The sequence below is a fragment of the Camelus ferus genome, chromosome 3, assembly GCF_009834535.1.
Source record: "Camelus ferus isolate YT-003-E chromosome 3, BCGSAC_Cfer_1.0, whole genome shotgun sequence".
In the NCBI taxonomy this organism is placed as follows: domain Eukaryota; kingdom Metazoa; phylum Chordata; class Mammalia; order Artiodactyla; family Camelidae; genus Camelus; species Camelus ferus.
Genome location: NC_045698.1, coordinates 7913518 through 7931005, shown reverse-complemented (window position 1 = coordinate 7931005; position 17488 = coordinate 7913518). Strand labels below are relative to the sequence as shown.

The 17488-nt window shown below is 41.5% G+C and overlaps 1 protein-coding gene across 3 annotated transcripts in view; it reads left to right on the top strand.

Annotated features, from left to right (window-relative positions):
* The window catches only part of CTNND2 (catenin delta 2), an 886845-nt gene that overhangs the window by 713808 nt on the left and 155549 nt on the right, over positions 1-17488 (top strand). For all 3 annotated transcript variants that reach the window (XM_032470087.1, XM_032470083.1, XM_032470094.1), the window contains one exon: positions 2235-2418. In XM_032470087.1, the coding sequence (XP_032325978.1) occupies positions 2235-2418 (184 nt within the window). The remainder of the gene's footprint in view (positions 1-2234; positions 2419-17488) is intronic.

Here is a 17488-nt window from a genome sequence, read left to right as displayed (position 1 = left end):
TCTTTGACTTTACCCCTTTCCTTTCCTATCTCTTTTCTAGTTGTTAAAAAACAGGAAAAATTGGTCTAATAGAATGCCTTTAGATTGTCTTAAATTTGTTTCATGGAAATGTATTTTATAGCAAACCATACCATCCATATTGTAAAACATTTAAAAGCCTCAGTTTTCATGTATTTGTATTTTCAAATCAGGATGTAAGAATGAAAAATACTCATGTTTTATGTCTGTATATGTGCATATACACTTAGAAAAACAAAATAGCCTATAATGGAAAATAATCTGAAAAAATATATAAATGCAACTGAATCACTTTGCTGTACACCATAAACTAATCCAATGTTGTAAATCAACTATATTTCAATTTAAAAAACAGACACAAACCCTTTAATGTGATATTTTAAAAAGTTATCCTCAAATACAAGGGTAGATAGTAATTTCATTTTAATGTGCTTTTTTTTAAAACTGAAACTAATGATTTTACTAGAAAAAAAGAATATCGTTGTGAGACTACAAATGAATCAAAATATTCATTTTGATTATTTTGATTATGCAGAATTCAGTAAGACATTTCTTAATGGGTTGAATAAACAGCTTCATATATTATTTAAATCAAAATAAATGCATGTGAAGGTCTTCCTACCATTTCACATCTGTCCGAGTCAGTACATATTTTGAGCAGATGAACATTTCTGTGTTCCAATGAGCATTTTTGGTATGCTCAATTTAGGACACTAATGACAATGCAAACATGCACACAGAAATGCATAGGAAATGGTCCACTTGCTAAGGCAGAGGTAGGCAAAATTTTTCTGTAAAAGGCCAGATAGTACATTGTTTAGGCTGTCTCTGCTACAAAATCTCAGCTTTTGTCTCATAGGACGAAAGCAGAGTTAGACAGTGTAAACGAACAGGCAGGGCTGTGTTCCAATAAAACTTTATTTACAAAAACAGGCTAGCAGGATTTGCCCTCAAGGCAACCCCCTACACTGAAGGATTGATTATACATTCTGGGTACCAAAAGCATTTTGTTTCCTTTGCATTTACCTAAATAAGATTCCCAGCAAATGTTATTTTGAAAGGCATTCTGAAGAGTTTGTCTCTATAGTCACATTTTTATAGAACTGATTTTAAGCTGTCATTTTAGTTAGTAACAATCAATATTATTGACTTTCAGACTATTGTTAATGCTCTTGGATAGTTCAACAGGTGCATTGCAAGAAACTAATAAATTTCAGAAATAAGTGAGTTCTGTTTACTCATACCATGATGGAGGAAACACAATCTCATTTTAAAATTTATTGAAAGCGTATTAAATAAGTAAGCTGAAAGTTGTGTTGTGTTTCTAAAGACAACTATGATTTTTTATTCCCAGTATCTGCATGATGAGGTCTCTTTAGGTTAGTCTTAGGGGGAAATATAGTCTTTCTTTCATAAGAAAAGAGAATATTATTCTTTGTTTTTTCTTAAATTTATGTGTACTATTTTGAACAACAAAAAGAATAATTATTTTAGAAGCATATTCAAATGATACTATAACATGTGTGTAATATTTAAGGCTTTTCTAAAGTTTTTTAAAGTCTCTTTGTCATTTGTTGACATGCCCTCCACTTTCTACTGCTCTGTGTGTTGTTGTATGAGGAGGAACAAATGATAGGTCATCCATGAGCATTGTTTTCAGAGAAAAGCAAACAGAATTGTCACAAGGGACAGTAAATTTAAGTTTCTTGTAGAGCTCACTATCATCGGAGCTGATCCTGGGTTCTTGTAAGGTCCTGCTCAATGGTGGCTGGTTCTACATGGAAGCTAAGCGAATAAATAGACCACAGGTGCATACTGAGGACTTGGATAAAACAAAGATGTCTTACTAGTCCATTTCAGATAGCTTTCACAACTCTTTGGTCTTGGTTAGAATTTGGGTACTTGGGTGTATCGTGCCAATTGTGGGTGGAAGCCTGGTTGGTATCCTCAGTTCAATCAGCGCTGTCAACCTTGGTTACTCTCCTCAGTGGAACAGAGATAATCGTGTCACGGTTCTTCTGCCTCCTTGTCGGAGTTTCACAGCACTTCTGTAATGGGTTCACACAGATGTTCTGAAATGGAAAGCACGCTCTCAGACGTGTGCAGAGGCTCTCTTAGTCCTTCCTGCCTGTGCTGTTAACTTGACCAGGGGAGACGGTGTTGAGAGGCGAGAAAACAGTGGGCGTCAGACAGCTCTGTTTGTGCGCCTCTTGCAGGAGTCCTTTGGAACCTCTCATCTTGCGACGCACTCAAAATGCCCATCATCCAGGACACGCTGGCAGTGCTGACCAACGCGGTGATCATCCCCCACTCAGGCTGGGAAAATTCACCCCTCCAGGACGATCGGAAGATCCAGCTGCACTCCTCACAGGTGCTGCGAAATGCCACTGGATGCCTAAGGTGAGTCCCGCGTCGTTGCCACCTCCTTCTGACGTCACACGCTTTCTGCTTCTGTGACTTTAATGGCTGTTTTGCTAATCACCAGAGTGTTCTGGAAAGATGAATACTGATATGGCAATGGATTGCAGGAAGCTAGCAAAAATCATTTCTAATGAGGTGCTGAAAAGGTATATGCATCTTCCAGTGTCCTGACTTATTTAACACGTCCGCTTAGGTCTTGGGCCAAAAATAAACATTTTTATTCCAACCAAAAATAATGAGTTTTCTTTGATGGAAAATAATAGTTCACAGTAATTTCCCTTGTTATGATATATTATGCATATAGAATAACCAGGCAGACCCACAGATGGGAAGAGAGTCTATGACAAACACCTAGAGATCAAATTAACTGTCACCAGTAGCTATTTTTATATTTCGGTTTTTCTTATTTTTCTATGTGACTGCAAGAGCCTGTAATTCTCAAAAACAGCTCTTTAATAAGGCCCATGGTGTGAAATGTCTTTTTTAAATAATAAAAGTAGCGAATGTGTTGTAATTATCTCCCAGTGCATTTTTACAAAACTCATCACCCAGAAGTCTCTTGAGATGTTTTGGATGTTTTCTTTAATTTTTCCTCTTAGAAAAGAATGTAATAATCAAGGTATACTTCTGTCTCCAAACTCTGGAAACTGTGCTCCCAAGAATGTTGCATATTCCAACAGAGGTGGAAATCTCTGCCGGTTAACTTAATGATGGAATGGGGGTGATTTAAAATACCTATTCAAATAACCTATGTATCAAAAGGAAAACGTACGAGATTGCTTTATCTGGGCTGCCTCAAAGCTGCCGTTCCTCTTACAGTTGATCAGTTTCTAGGTGGAGGAACCAGTCTCCACTGAGAAGGAACAGAATCACCTCGGTGACATTAATAATAATTATCTCATGAATATTTATAACAGCGCTCTCAGCCTCCCGTCTTGAGAGGGGCATGTGTGTTTGTGTGCATGTGAATGCACAAAGGGAGACAGAGCAAGTTGGCCTCCGTAAATATCGACGTGCATTCGTGGGCAGGAATGAGAAACCCTCTGACAATTTTGCTTTTCCTCAAGGTCATGAAATAATGATCTTTAGGCACGATTTCTCTGGATAGGCTCCGCCATAAGCCAGATTTACGGTTCTCCAAAAGCCCTATTGAGACGTCCATTTTATAACCTCTTAAATTCTATTATCCTTCAGAAACCGCCTGCCCCTCCAGAAGAAATATCACTCTTCCAAAGCTAAAACTACAGACACTTCTGACCCTTTTTACCTGGTTTTTCTATTTCATTTACTTGCAACTATTACATATGGTTCCTTTCTTGGCATCCTTGGCTGGTAAAGAATCATTCCTAATGGAGATCATGGAAGGAGGTGCCCATTGTAGGCGTATAGTCAGTAAAGATCTGTTTAGTCCCATCAACTGAAATTCTCTCTGAGTAATATAGGAACATAGTTGTATATTCATGATGTTTGACTTAAGGATGTAGGGCACTGATGTCACGAGCATTCAGCTTCATCTGATGAAAAGTCAGGTGAAGAAACTAGACCGCTGTAGGTTCCCAGGTTCCCTTTGTGGGTCGTCTGGCTAAGTTCACACACACGGAGACTGGACCCGAGCTGCTTCGGCTGCTGGCCAGGATGGACCACATCATAGGAAGGAGAAAGGGGCATCTGATTTAGAGTTTCATGTAGCCTCATCAGCTTTTCTTAGTCCAGATGAAATCAGGTTTAGGGTTTTCCCGCTTTTCTGAGTTTGTTATGTCACAAAGCAAGATTCATCAATATATGGTGAATATTTCACTTCCCTCTTAATCCATTAAACTCTTGCCCTTCTTATGGAAAAAATATAGTTTTTTCTCACTTATTTGAATGTGTTCGTGAATCACTCCACATTAATGAACAGTTGGACTAACAGAGGAAGAAAACAACCCTGGGAAGGGGCTTAAATTAATTTCTCAATAAAGACTCAGCAGGTGAACGGTTTCAGAAAATTTCTCCTGTTACCATTTACTTAGGCCCAATGTTGGAAACTCCCCCAAAGAGTCGTACATGTTTATACAATGATGGAAAATTTAGATTTCAGTGTGTAAGTTTATTTACATTCTCAATTTTTTCCAGCAAAGCCTAGATCTTTATTTACATTAAAGAACTTACTTTGCCTGCTGTCCCTGCCTTTCAGCAGTTTCGTCCGTGAGCATTTGTTAATTGCCTGCTGTGTGCCAGGGAAGGATCAGGGCGGCGGGAATAAACATGCAGCCTCTCCTGCCCTTCAGAAACTCCTAAACCAGTGCAGGACAATGGCCCTAGCATTGTATTTCAGTATAATACAAAGCTACGACTGGGATAGCATAGAAGGAAGGACTGGGAAGAGCTAGTGGCTAACTCAGCCAGTGTGGTCACAAAAGGCTTCAAGAGCCAGGTGGGACTGGGGCTCAGCAAAGAAAGGGCTTCACCATTCAATGCGTTGGATGGGCGTTAAGGCCGGAAGGAGTGGTGGGCAGGCTCTGACGCACATGAGAGAACTCCAGGATCTGTAGTCAGTCAACAAACCTAGGAGACTTTAGGAGATACCGCTTGCTTAGTTGTGCCATTTCAGGTGATGAAGGGCCTCCAAAGCAGAACTAAGAACAATAGACTGGAGTCTGTCTGTATGGAGTAGGGAGCGATGGAGAAGCTTTGACCAAGAGAACACAGTGATCAGCTCTGTCGGGGAGCAAGTGTACAGGACAGAGTGGAGGCAGGTGGGAAGGGGTCGGTGACAATAAGGGTGGAGCTGTGAATTTCTGGGCTGCCCCGCAGGCTTCATTCGTAAGGTGCCTCCTGTAGACAACAGTAAAATATCAGCACTTAGTTCCATTCGATTAAATGTAACCATCACTGATTGGTGGCTCTGGGAACGATTTCCTTAACTATTGACGTGTTCATTCTGCTTTTCATCTTGAAACTTTTTCGTCTTTCCAGTCATCCAATTCTTATTAAAATGATAGTTTCAGTATCTTACCAAATTGTTTGGAGAAGTTTTATGGCACCAATCATTATTCGTATGTAACTGAGGTTTAATAAATCAAATTCAGAAAACCAAGAGGATATCGGACACACATAACCATGCTAAGTTGTGGATAATGCAGTAGAGCCAGCCAAAGTCCCCTGGAACTGCAGAAATGATTTGAATATAATCCTTAAAATGTAGCTTAATAGGCAGATCATCTCAATGTAGAAAACAGAACTGGGCTTCTATCTTTGCAAAGAACTTTTTTTTTCTATCACAATATTTACAAAGAATTCGGTTCTTTGGCGCTTCTTAAAGCAGAAAATAAAATCACAGCAATTATTCCTCTAGTCATTTTTATGTACTAAATTTATGTTTTATATAAAAAATGAGACAATGAATTTGTACAAGAAGATTATATAGTGAGTTTATATAACATTTACATACCTTGATCTGGTCTATTCATTTATAGCTTTAATCTCTTTTTTCACTGTTAAAGAAATTTATTGTTTTCTTACTAATTTTACAAGCAACACGTGTTCATTGCTGACTACTCCAAATAACCGAAAACATAACATAATGATTAACAGTCACCCACAGTCCCCGCCCCCCCCCGAGATAAACCACCGTTAGACATTTCCTCCCAGTGTCTGCCTATCTTTTTACTCTTGAAAGTCACCTAATTTATATAAAAATGCCACCGTTGCGTGTTATAAATCTTTTCCAATGTGTCGTAACCACCGCTACCATATTCCATAAAATCAGGCTAAAACATAAGCGTGTGACTTAGGACCTTCCTTGTTTATCTGGTAAAAGAAAACAGTAAGTTACACTTGATCTACAAAGTGTGCCCTGTGTGTGTGTGTGTGTGCCGTGTGTGTGTCTATGTGTGTGTGTGCTTAAGGAATTCAACACAAAACTCTGGAGAGAATTATGACTCGTTAGATATACGCCAGGTTCAGTGTCAAAACGGGCAAGCAGTTCAGTTCCCTTGGTGTGATTTCTGGATATTCTGCTGTGTCAAGGCAAAGAAAATTAGTATTTTTTAAAAAATAATAAAATATTTACAAAATATTTCTTACTACTCAACTTCCCTTCCTTTTTCAGATCTTTATTAGGGAAACATTTTGAAAAGCAAGGTGTTATTGTTGAGGACCATCCTGTTGTATTCACGTTCTTTTTAATTATTTCCCTTTACATACTTCGACTTATAGAAATTCTCCACAGCCTTTGTTAGGAGCTGAATGTAATTCAGTCCTTGCCATAATTATACATGTTCTAAATTTGTTTTGAGATTATTTTTTCTTGTGACCATTCATTATCAAACAATACTTTGAAGTTTAAAAAAAATACAAGTACCAAGGTAGCGTGAGGTCACTATTCAATACATTTCACATGTGATGTGCGTTACTTTGGATTGAGGATCTGTCCTCAGGTGATGTTATTCCTGATACTGAGTTGGAATACGAAGTCTCCTTTCTCAAGAATTGCAGAGAAATGGAAGAAGGAAGCTGTGTGTGTGGGTGTGTGGGGGTGTGTGTGTGAGTGTGGAGGTGTGTGTGTGTGTGTTTATGTAGGGTGGGAGGGACAGTTTATTTGTTCAATCATTCCAAGTTATGACCCAGCAACATAGTAGATATTTATTAAATTATTTTATACATTGTCAACAGAGACATGACTTTTTCTGTAGGATTAAAGTGAGTATTTTTATTCATAAAATCCCTGACTTCCAAGGCAAGGAAGTTCTGCTCCAAATACATCATTTATTCTCGTATTTATTATAAGTTCAATCGCTCATGCGTAGTAAGTCGTGAAGCCAGGATTTTCACCCCCATCCTGACTCCGGCTCCAGACCATCCCCACTGCACCACACGCAGGGGAAATACAACGTTGTGTGAGATGAGACTGACAGATCTGTACGTAGAACAACACAGACAACCACCCGACCAGCAAATGCACAGCATGTTCTTTGTGTTGGTTCTTTTAATTTGCTTCTCGACATGTGCTGAGTAGCAGCTACTTAGCCAACATCCCTTTTGCCCTTAATTGCCAGCTGTGTTCTCCCTCCCTCTTATTTCTTACTTTCTCTTCTCCTCTTTCCAAAACAAAAAGTGTGGATGGCAGGGGACCTGGACAGTTAGCCACGTAACCCCATGTGAATCCTTTCTCTCTACTTCCCTGTTGAATTTAAACAGAACGATGAGTGGCTGTTTTTTAAAGAGTAAGACTACATTTTAAGACATGTCCTAGATAGTTGAGTTGACATTATTTTTCCAGTCTTTAGATTCCTCCATTCTTTTACTGATGATTTTAAATGAGTTAATATTTTTGGCTTGTTTCTATAGCTACAGTTTCAAGAGTATATGAGGAAAATGAAATGAAAAAGAAAATAAAACTCTTTTCCTGGGATAGTATTTCCTAGCCTAGGGTAGCTTATAACTCCAGTAGGAGCTTATAATAGATAAAAGTAAATTATCAGATCATTATCGGAGATCATTATTCTTAATTTTTGTTCTTCACAGAATTCAAACTTGTTTATGTCATTTCAGGGAAGGAGGCCGAGATTAAGAATTTAAGCAATTACTATTCTGAAAAAGTACACCTTTTATTTTTCAGAAAGAAAAAATGATTATAAATGCAAATTGTACTGCTCTTAAATATTCAAAAGCTTGTTAGAGAGAAATTTAAGTTAGGAAAAAAAGGCCTATGCCTTAGTAAGCTAAAACCTACAACACTCACACTGTTCAAACTTCTGACAATTTCAGCAGTCTTAAAAGACTCTGTCCAGTTTCTTGAGCCTTCCCTTTGGCCGTATACAGTATACCAATATCGATGGTGGTGTTTGTGCCACCATCCTGAAGCTCACGGGGCATGAGCTAAAGAGAAGAGCCTCTTGGCTTCACCTTCTTTGAAAAGGGATGGTGAATCTCCATAGGAAGTTGGCATGTCCTGTTGACGTAGCAAAAACTTAAGCACACGTAAAATATAAAATGAAAAGTTAATACCCTTAGTCCTTCTATTTCTTTCTTTCTTTTCAACTAGAAAGAAACTTTATTTTCATTTTTTATTGAAGTATAGTTAATTTATGATGTTGTGTTAGTTTCTGATGTACAGCAAAGTGATTCAGTTTCATATATGTATATACTTGTTCAGATTTTTTTTTAATTGAAGTACAGTCAGTTCCTTAGTCCTTTTCCATTTAAAATTCATTTTGGGGATAGGAAATGAAATTTTTCAAGAGTTGACCTATTCCTGAAATATCTGTCCATCACTGAGAAAAGAGAATAGAAATGAAAAAAAAAAAAAGATCTCAAATTTTGTTGGAGGAATGAGCGGATGAGAACCATGACAGCTGGACTGCGGAACTCCAGGAGGCCGTGGCCGGCGGGGACGGTGGGAGTTGCCAGTGGGGGTGATTAGCAGGGGTGGGCTTTGTCTCTGCACCCGTCCTCCCCTGCCCCCTCCATTCCCACCCTCAACACACACTGATGTTCACCTTCCTCCTCCTTTCTCCCCCTTTTCTAATTTTGTCTTTTGTTCCAATTCAGCTCAATTAAAGCTTTAATTTTTAATTAAAAATTTACACATATGGCCTAAAATAAAAATTGGAAACTGTTAGAACGGCTTAGGATGCAATTATGCATGAAGTGATTGTGCTGGTCATTTCTCCTCTACAATGAAGGATCCCTCCAGGGAGACCACTTTCCTCTGGCCTCAGTGAAGCGATTTAGCCCTTGAAATGGACCCCGTTGTGTACCTGCGATCGTTTCATTGCACCACGTGTAATCAGATACCTTCCTGGAACCTGTGGCTGGAATAATCATCACCTTCAGTCAAAACGTGGGTTGACCAGCCCCAGCCTGGAGGCTCCCTAGGGAAGGTGGGACGGACTCAGCCTGTGGACAAGCTCATTGTGGCTGAGGGCCCTGCAGGAGGCTGAATAAGGGCCCCCCCTCCAAAGTCTGTGTCAACCAGGAACCTCAGAATGTGACCCTGTTTGGAAACAGGGTCTTCACAGGTGTAATTAGTTAAGTTGCGATGAGGTCACACTGAATTAGGGTAGCCCCTGAATCTAATGAGTGCATCTTTATGAGAAGAGGAGGTACACAGAGAGACACACGGGGAGGAAGGTCCTGTGAAGACAGGCGGAGGCTGGAGTGATGCCGCCGTGAGCCCAGGAGTGACTAGGGCTGCCGGCATCCACCGGAAGTTAGGGAGAGGCAGAGGGGGGTTCCTCCCCAGAGCCTGCAGAGGGAACATGGCCCTGCTGACACTTTGATTTGGGGCTCCTGACCTCCAGAGCTATGAAAGAATAGTATCATGTTGTTTTCTGGCCTCCCTGGGAACCTGGGACAGCCACCGTAGTCAGGAGCCCAGAGAGCCCTGCCAAACGGAGGAGCCACCAGGGGACACAGCCCAGGGAGAAGAAACGGCTGAATAACTCAGAGAAGCAGCCTGTCCCCACACAGTGGCCACACACCGAACAGAAGACCCAGACAGAAAGCCGTTTTTCTCTAAGCACGAGGCCGGGCCCCTCCGTAGGTACAAGGCAGCCCGTCCCCTGGAGCGAGAGTGACTGCCAGCCCAGGTGAGGCTGCCTAGCCAAGGAAGTTCAAATCCAACCGCTCTGACTGGGTGGCTGTCAAATAAACATCTCCCCACGTTGGATTCCACGCTCGTGTTTTCTGCCCGTTTATGAGCTGACCTCCCTTCCCTCCTGACTCTGAACTCGCTTCTGAAAGTTGTGAGGATTTGTGGGATATGAATTTGCTGGATACCATGGACAGCCAGAAGTCATCCTAGGGTCTCGAGCAGAGCACATGACATGATTTAAGTCTCACTGAAAGGAGTTGGCCCCCGCCACTGTGTACAGAATGAATGCTTTCTGGATTTCGTGTGAGACATGACTGTGTTTTCCCATTTAAAGTATCACAGATCAAGAGGGAAGGGTGTAGCTCAGTGGCAGAGCACGTGCTTGGCATGCACGAGGTCCTGGGTTCAATCCCCAGTACCTCCAGTAAAATAAATAAATGAATCTAACTGCCCCCCCCCCCAAAAAAAAGTATCACAAATCAATGTCCTCAAGATCCCTTTGTGGCCATTATCAGCATTTCAATGTGAACTGTAGATAAAACCTTGATGGGTAGGTACCCTTTTTTGCTTTTTAATCTGCCAGCTCAGTACAACTCCAGTCGGCCTCACTGCATGGCTGTGTTTCATTTAGTCATGAGTACGTTGGAGTTGATTTCCGACTGAAGTATTTGCATAAGGCTGGCTTTGGTAACATCCACTGCTCATTTCCTGGTGCTGCGGAGTCATTTATTTATTTTTATTATTCTGTTCCCTCTTCAGCATCTTGTCCTGAAGGACAACAATGTACAACCCTAATTTTATCCATCTATTTTGTGTACGTGAGAATATTGTTAAGGCTGTCCAAGGAGCTGCTGTGTGCCTTTGCTTATGAGCATAATTAAACTCAGACCCTCAATTAGTCATTTTAACCCATTTAATGGATGAGCGCTTGGTCCCGTGGTGCCACTAATTCTGGAGTGACCTTGAGAAAACCCCATCAAAAAGGAGTACTAGTGATAATCACAGTCTGGCCAGAGGGCTCCTAGGATATCTGTTTTATCTGGTTTACTCTTGCACTGGACACAGGAAAGAAGAGGAGTTACTATTTTTATGTTAGGTTCAGTTGGGTGCCAATATTATGCATCTAATAAACAGGATATGTTTTGAAAAATATTTTAAGACTTATTTAATGAGCTTTCGATTTATCCCAGGCTTGCGTTGCAGCTGAGTTGAGTACTCTTACCCAGGTACCGAAAAGGGAAGGACCTAGTCTAGGTGGATGCTGTGAACAGACACGACACCACTCACCCCGCTCACGCACCATCTTCCCACACCTGCTCCCAAAGCAGGGGGATGCTCCCCACCTGAACCATTCTCCAGTCCTGGTCAGTGTATTTATTATGGATGAAAAGTGAATGGTTTTCTTGAGTATGACTCAGCAGTGATGGTCCTCTTTGAAGGAAGGGAACAGAATCCAGGGGGGGAAGAAGGAGTAGGGGGTCTCAGAGCCCCATCAGAGAGAATGGTTGGGCTGCCCACCAGCAGCTCCATTGGTGACGAGGGCTCCAGCCTCCCTAAGTGCATCCCAAGCTTCTAGCTCACTTTCTCGTGCCGAATCAGAAGGAGATAGTGATTTATATGATTCGTTTACTTAGGCTGTTGTAACAAAACACCACAGACTGGATGGCTAAAACAGACGCTTACTGTCTAACAGTTCTGGAAGGTGGAAGTCTGAGGTCAAGATGTCAGCAGTGCTGGTTCTCAGAGGCCTCTGTCCTTGACCTGCAGATAGCCATGTTCTCACCATTTCCCCACTTGGTCTCCTCTCTGTGCATCCGAGTCCTAATCTCCTCTCCTTTAAAGACACCAGTCATGTTAGATAAGGGCTCATGCTAAAGACCTCATTTTATCTTAATTACTCTTTAAAGACTATTTCTAAGCACAGTGGCGTTCTGAGGCACTGGGGGTCAGGACCTAACAGAGGAGTTTGGGAGGGACATAATTCAGCCCATAATAGTACGATCATAGTTGGCTTTCACGGTCTGTTCTCACTTTGGAAAATAATTTTTAATAAATTAAAACATTCTTCTAGCAAGGTTATGTTGACCAGTATGAATCATATTTTGATTTATTGTACAATAAAACCAAAATCACACTTATTCCCTAGCCCCACCCCCACCAAAATAGCTAATGTTAGCTTTTTGCCTCAGTTTTGAAGTGGAAGTAATCATAAAAATATGCCACACGCTGACCTTTTCTTACCTCCGAGGAAAGGTAGTCACCAATGGAACTTCAAAAATTTTTTTATTATAGCAACATAAGAATTATAAAACCCAATTAATGAATCTGTTCTTGAATTAGGGTTTACATAGTTAACTGTATCAAATTCTTGTACTTTCATGCAGTCGATAACTTGATTTAACAATCAAAGAGGGTTCTTAGAAAATCTCTGTACCTGTTCATCTTAAATACTAATTATTTAGTATCTGTGAGATGGTCTTTGATTTGGAATCAGAAGGTCTGCATCTGAGCCTTAACACTGATACATCCTGTTGTCCGTTCTCCTGAGGGGAACTAGGCTACATTATCTTGGCCTCAAGTTCCATGGCTGTAAAGGAGAGGTTTGGCCTAGATGTCCTTGATGAAATGTTGGGGGGAAAAAAATTAAGCATGGTCCAGATATTTGCTAGCTGGCCCCAAGTTGGAATCTCCAAATAAGGCCTCCTCAAAGGAGGCATCCACAAGTAAGGCTCACCTTTGAATCCCTTAGGCTCTAGGGCCTGGCCCTGGGCCTTACCTGGTAAGAGACTTGACCTTAGGGCTACAAGCCCATCAGGAGGAAGGTAGCTCTTGTTTCAGCACCTACTGAAAGCCCCTCGCGATGCTGTGCTTTTTTCATGGTCATGCCGTTTAATGCATTGTCCCAATCACCTAGTAGGGTGGGAGTCCCCATCCCTTTTTACAGAGCGAGAAGCTGCTACTCATAAAAGCAAGAGTAACTTGCCCCAAGTGATACAACTAGTAAGAGGAGGGAGTCCCAGGTGGCAGGATGCCACAGCTGGGTTCCTCCAACTTCACCAGATTCTATAAGCCAGAGATGAGAAGCTGCTTAAGAATACAAGTGTTTATTTACACTGAGGAATCCTTGAGAAGCATTCAACAAGATGGAATTAGAATCCATGCACAATAATTCATTAGGAGCAACACCTAAGAGGAAAAATGGGAGGGAACCAGAAGAGCTGGGAGCCATGAAACCATGAAGTAGGTCTGCCCTCAAGTGGAAGGAAGGAAGGAAAGTTGGTTGGTTGAACATGTCTTAGACTCTAAAGAAGTTCAGTGAGACCGCTGGAGAGTTCTTGAGCCAAGTCATCCATCAGAGGAACCCCACATTTCCCTGGAACATCTTGCCTTCTCACTGCTGCTGAGCTCAGTCGCTGGCTGGGAGCCTCTGTGGGAGGGGAGGCCTCTGCAGGAAGGCAAACACAGGGACAGATTTCAGGGCACAGCAGCTGACAATTGATGTCGATCAATGATTCTCCTGCTGTCAGAGATTTGAGCGGGAGCATTTTCATGGATACCCCCTAAGTCTAATCTTATACCAACGCTTTAGTTCTCTACAGGTTAGCCACTAAAAAGCCACAGTTCAATTAGAAAGTCACTTGGTGGTAGGGAATCCAAATGAGAGGAGTTAGTTATATTGACTGAAAGTTTCATTCTGTAAACATCTGTTCTTTGGAGTCCTTACTATGTGCTGGGCCCCCTGGTACCCCTGAGGGCTATAATGAAGAACAAACACTACACACAGTCTGTGGAGTTGGCCATCAAAGCAATGGAAAATGTCATTAAATGGACTGGTACATTTAAGTCCACTTAGGCTACCCCAAAACTGGACAAAATGAAGTGTGTTTTTCCTAAATAATGCCTCAGAAAGCCATTTTTTTCCCAGTATTTTCATTTTTTCCTTCCTCTTACTGATACGTTATTTCTTTACATAAAAAGGCTTTTTACCTTTCATTGGTTTGTTGTGACATCTTATAGCCTGGAAGCTTTCCATGTCTTTAGGATTTTGCATTTCTCTTTTCCTTTCTGTTAGGAAATGTCTGGAAAAAAATTTATTTTTCAATTCTTTCAGAAGACCTTTCTATGCCCCCCAAGAGGACTAAGTATAATTTCACAAAGTTCTTCCTGGCATTTATGTTCCATGAAACAGTAATAGAGATCATTTCTCCCCAAACATTATTTTATTTCCCTAAGCTAGAAAACGTGAGAGTATAATGATTTCACCTTAAATATAAATGATTAATATAAAATACCCCATCATGTTATTACTTCTTAAAGTTTCCATCACTTATTTCTGCAAAATATGATCTACTTAATTATGAAAATTTGCAGGATCTAGCTAAAACTTGTGTTTAATTATTTATCCTATAATTTGGTTGCAAATATGGGCTTCTTTTAAAAAGACAAGCAGATATTAAATTTTATCTTTTCAGTGTGAGTAGCCATTCTTCCTATTAGAATATGAATATTCAAATCTTCCATGAGTTAATTCCCAATTGGTAGACAATAATGTTTAATATCTTCCCCTATAAACCACTGGGTTATAAAATGTTAGCCCCCAATAAATAAAAAGCAAATTGTAAGAGCTGGTTCTTTCTTAAAAATCTTTCATAACTTCTTGATATTAAAAATATAATTTTTCCTCCTCTGCCTCCCAAATTATATTGCATTGCATCAGAAGTAGCTTCCCTGGAGGAAAAGCAGAGAAACAAGTCTATTAACCATAAATTGAAGAAGAAAGAGCTTGCCAAACAGTTTAACTTATTGCCTACACACTAAACCTCTCGAATATTTTAACATCTATTTTCATACCATTTTTTCTTTCCCTTTTCAAAGTGATATTTCTTTTAAAATAAAGCCAGCATTTACCAAATTTGGGACAAAATAATCAAGGAGATGAGTACAACTCATAGAAGAACATCACAGCCTTTGTGCAGGGTAGCCCATGTTCAGTGACATTTATGAAGATCTCCAACTTTCAGTTATGATTGCTCTTGGAGGAAAGAGAGACATAACTAATGAGAGCCATGCATTTCCAAAGGCACTAATGCAGAGATCATGCCTCCTGTCCACTGTCTTGTGGATTCAGAGTGAAGAGTAGATGTACAACCCTGCTGCACCCAGCTAGTGTGAGGCAGTGGCAAGGGGAGTTGTGAGGCTGGGCGAGAGGTCCAGTTCCCTGAGCTCCTCTCCATCACCCTCTGGAGCTGTGATAGGGAGGGGTGAGAAATGGGGTCTCTGAACTCAGAGAGCCTTGGTGGCTTCGGGATCATAGAAAGCAGAGCTGCAGTGGGGGTGAATATAGGGACCCACCACTTGGGTCCCTGCATCCTGGGGCTCCAGGTTGCCTCTCTGTGACAGGTCCTTCATCATCTCATAGAAGGTTGCGTATTCTGGACACAGAGAACTGGGGAAGCTGCTGAAAGTAAAAATCATTATTCTGTAGCTCTTCTCAGAAAGTTCTTGTTCTGAGCTGGCAGATGCTTCCAGAATTGCCAACTAAAATATTTTCCTTCAGCTGAGGAAATTGCAGAGAGGGCAGCCCTGTCCAGATTTCACCCCTGGTCTACATTTTCTTGCCTCCAAAAGGATTAAGCAAAAGAAGCAATAGTTAGGAGTAGCATGCCAACGAGTTGGCAACCTTCCACACTAGATTTTCAGGACACTGCTTTTCTGTCTGCATCATAAATTCATTTTTAGTTTTTCAGTCTGCTTAGTAAAAGGACAAACATGCCAGAACTTCAGATTAATCCTACGTCCTTCGTTATTATCTCAAAGAGGTACGAATACACCATTACTCCCCAATAACAGGCACTCAGCTAGCAAGGAGATGCTGCACTGTGGACACAAAGACTGGGACTAATGAATCCCAAAAACTAATTACATTTCTTTTAAGGTAACTTATTACCAGAAAGTAGCTGTGTTAGCACAAGGATTTTGTGTGAGAATGGCAATACCCAGGAAGATGCCAGCTAATTAATCATCCCCCATAACTCTCCATAATAGCCCTGTCTGGACTTCCGTGTCCAGACCATTGTTCTTCCTGGGCTTACGTGTGGCCTGACCTTTTTTGGACCAGCAGTGTAATTGGTAATTGCAGGCTAATTTATATAAACAGACGAAGGCACTGCCAAACGGAAGCGTCGTCATCACAGTCGGTGCTTACTGCTGAGAGCTCTCTGTTTTGCACAAGTTTGGGTCAAGTGGTTGGAGCCAGTGAGGCGTACTGCCAGAAACAATTAACTCAAAGAAGGAAAAGCTCTATGTCCTTGTAAAGTCTGTGGTCTGTTGCATGGAGTGAGTCCTCCCTCGCATTTTTGGAGGAAACTGGTTTCGGGCCTTTCCTTGGAATCTGCACGGGACCGGAAGGGCTATTACTCCTTAGCGGGCTTGCAGGCTGTCCTGATAAGTTCCTTCCTAGAACACAGAGGAACTTGACCTATTTCTCCTCTGCAGGCAGCACCGTCAGCCCAACTAGCAAATGTGATTAATGTCATTTGTCCTTGACCCTTGTCACTGACAAGGAACGGAAACAGATTAAGAGGCCAGTGCTTCCCAAATCAGGTGGAGCCAAGTGTCCTCTGCCAGAACCCATAGTAATAGACTCACAAAGAACTGATGCTGGGGTGTATTATGATTTTCCAGGGCTCATTCCTGTCTGAGGGGAGATGATTGAGATGATTATCCTCCTGTGTCCCCTCAAGTGCCCAGCCAGGACCCCCTGCTAGCTGAGACAGAGGCCTTCAGAAGACACGTGTCTGAGCATCCTCGCCCGGAGGCCGGCAGGGGACGATCTCGCAGAAAGGCAAAGCTGTGGGCCCAGAGCACCCAAGTGGCCACTGAGACAGGAAGGCTGTTAGAGAGACGCAGCCCTCACCTGTCACCTCTCAGGGCCTGTAAGCTTCCTCTTCTTTCTTTAGAAATTTCTTACACTCCAAAGGCTTTAATCTACGTGAAGCCAAAGGCCAAGAAGCACGATGAGCCACAAAGATCAGATTAGCCTGGCCTGTGGGTCGATCAGACCAGCAGCAAAAATGCATCTCTTTTCCCAAGGGGCCCCTTCAGTTTTGACTCTAGCATGAAGTCCCCCCACCACCTCCCCAGCATTTCCTTCCCTACCCTTATTTTTCTTTCATTTAGCATAAAATTAACCTTTTAGAAGTGAACAATTCAGTGGCATTTCACAATGTAGTGCAATCACCTCTATCTAGTGCCAAAATACATTCATGATGCCCCAAAGAAACTCTGGACCCATTGTTACACAGTGACTCCCCATTCTCTCTCCTGCAGGCCCTGGAAGTCACCAGCCTGTGTTCTGCCTTTATGGATTTACCTATTCTGGGTATTTTATTTAAATGGAATCACAATACATATGGCCTTTTGTGTCTGGTTTCTTTCCCTTAGCGTGATGTTTTCAAGGGTCATCCATGT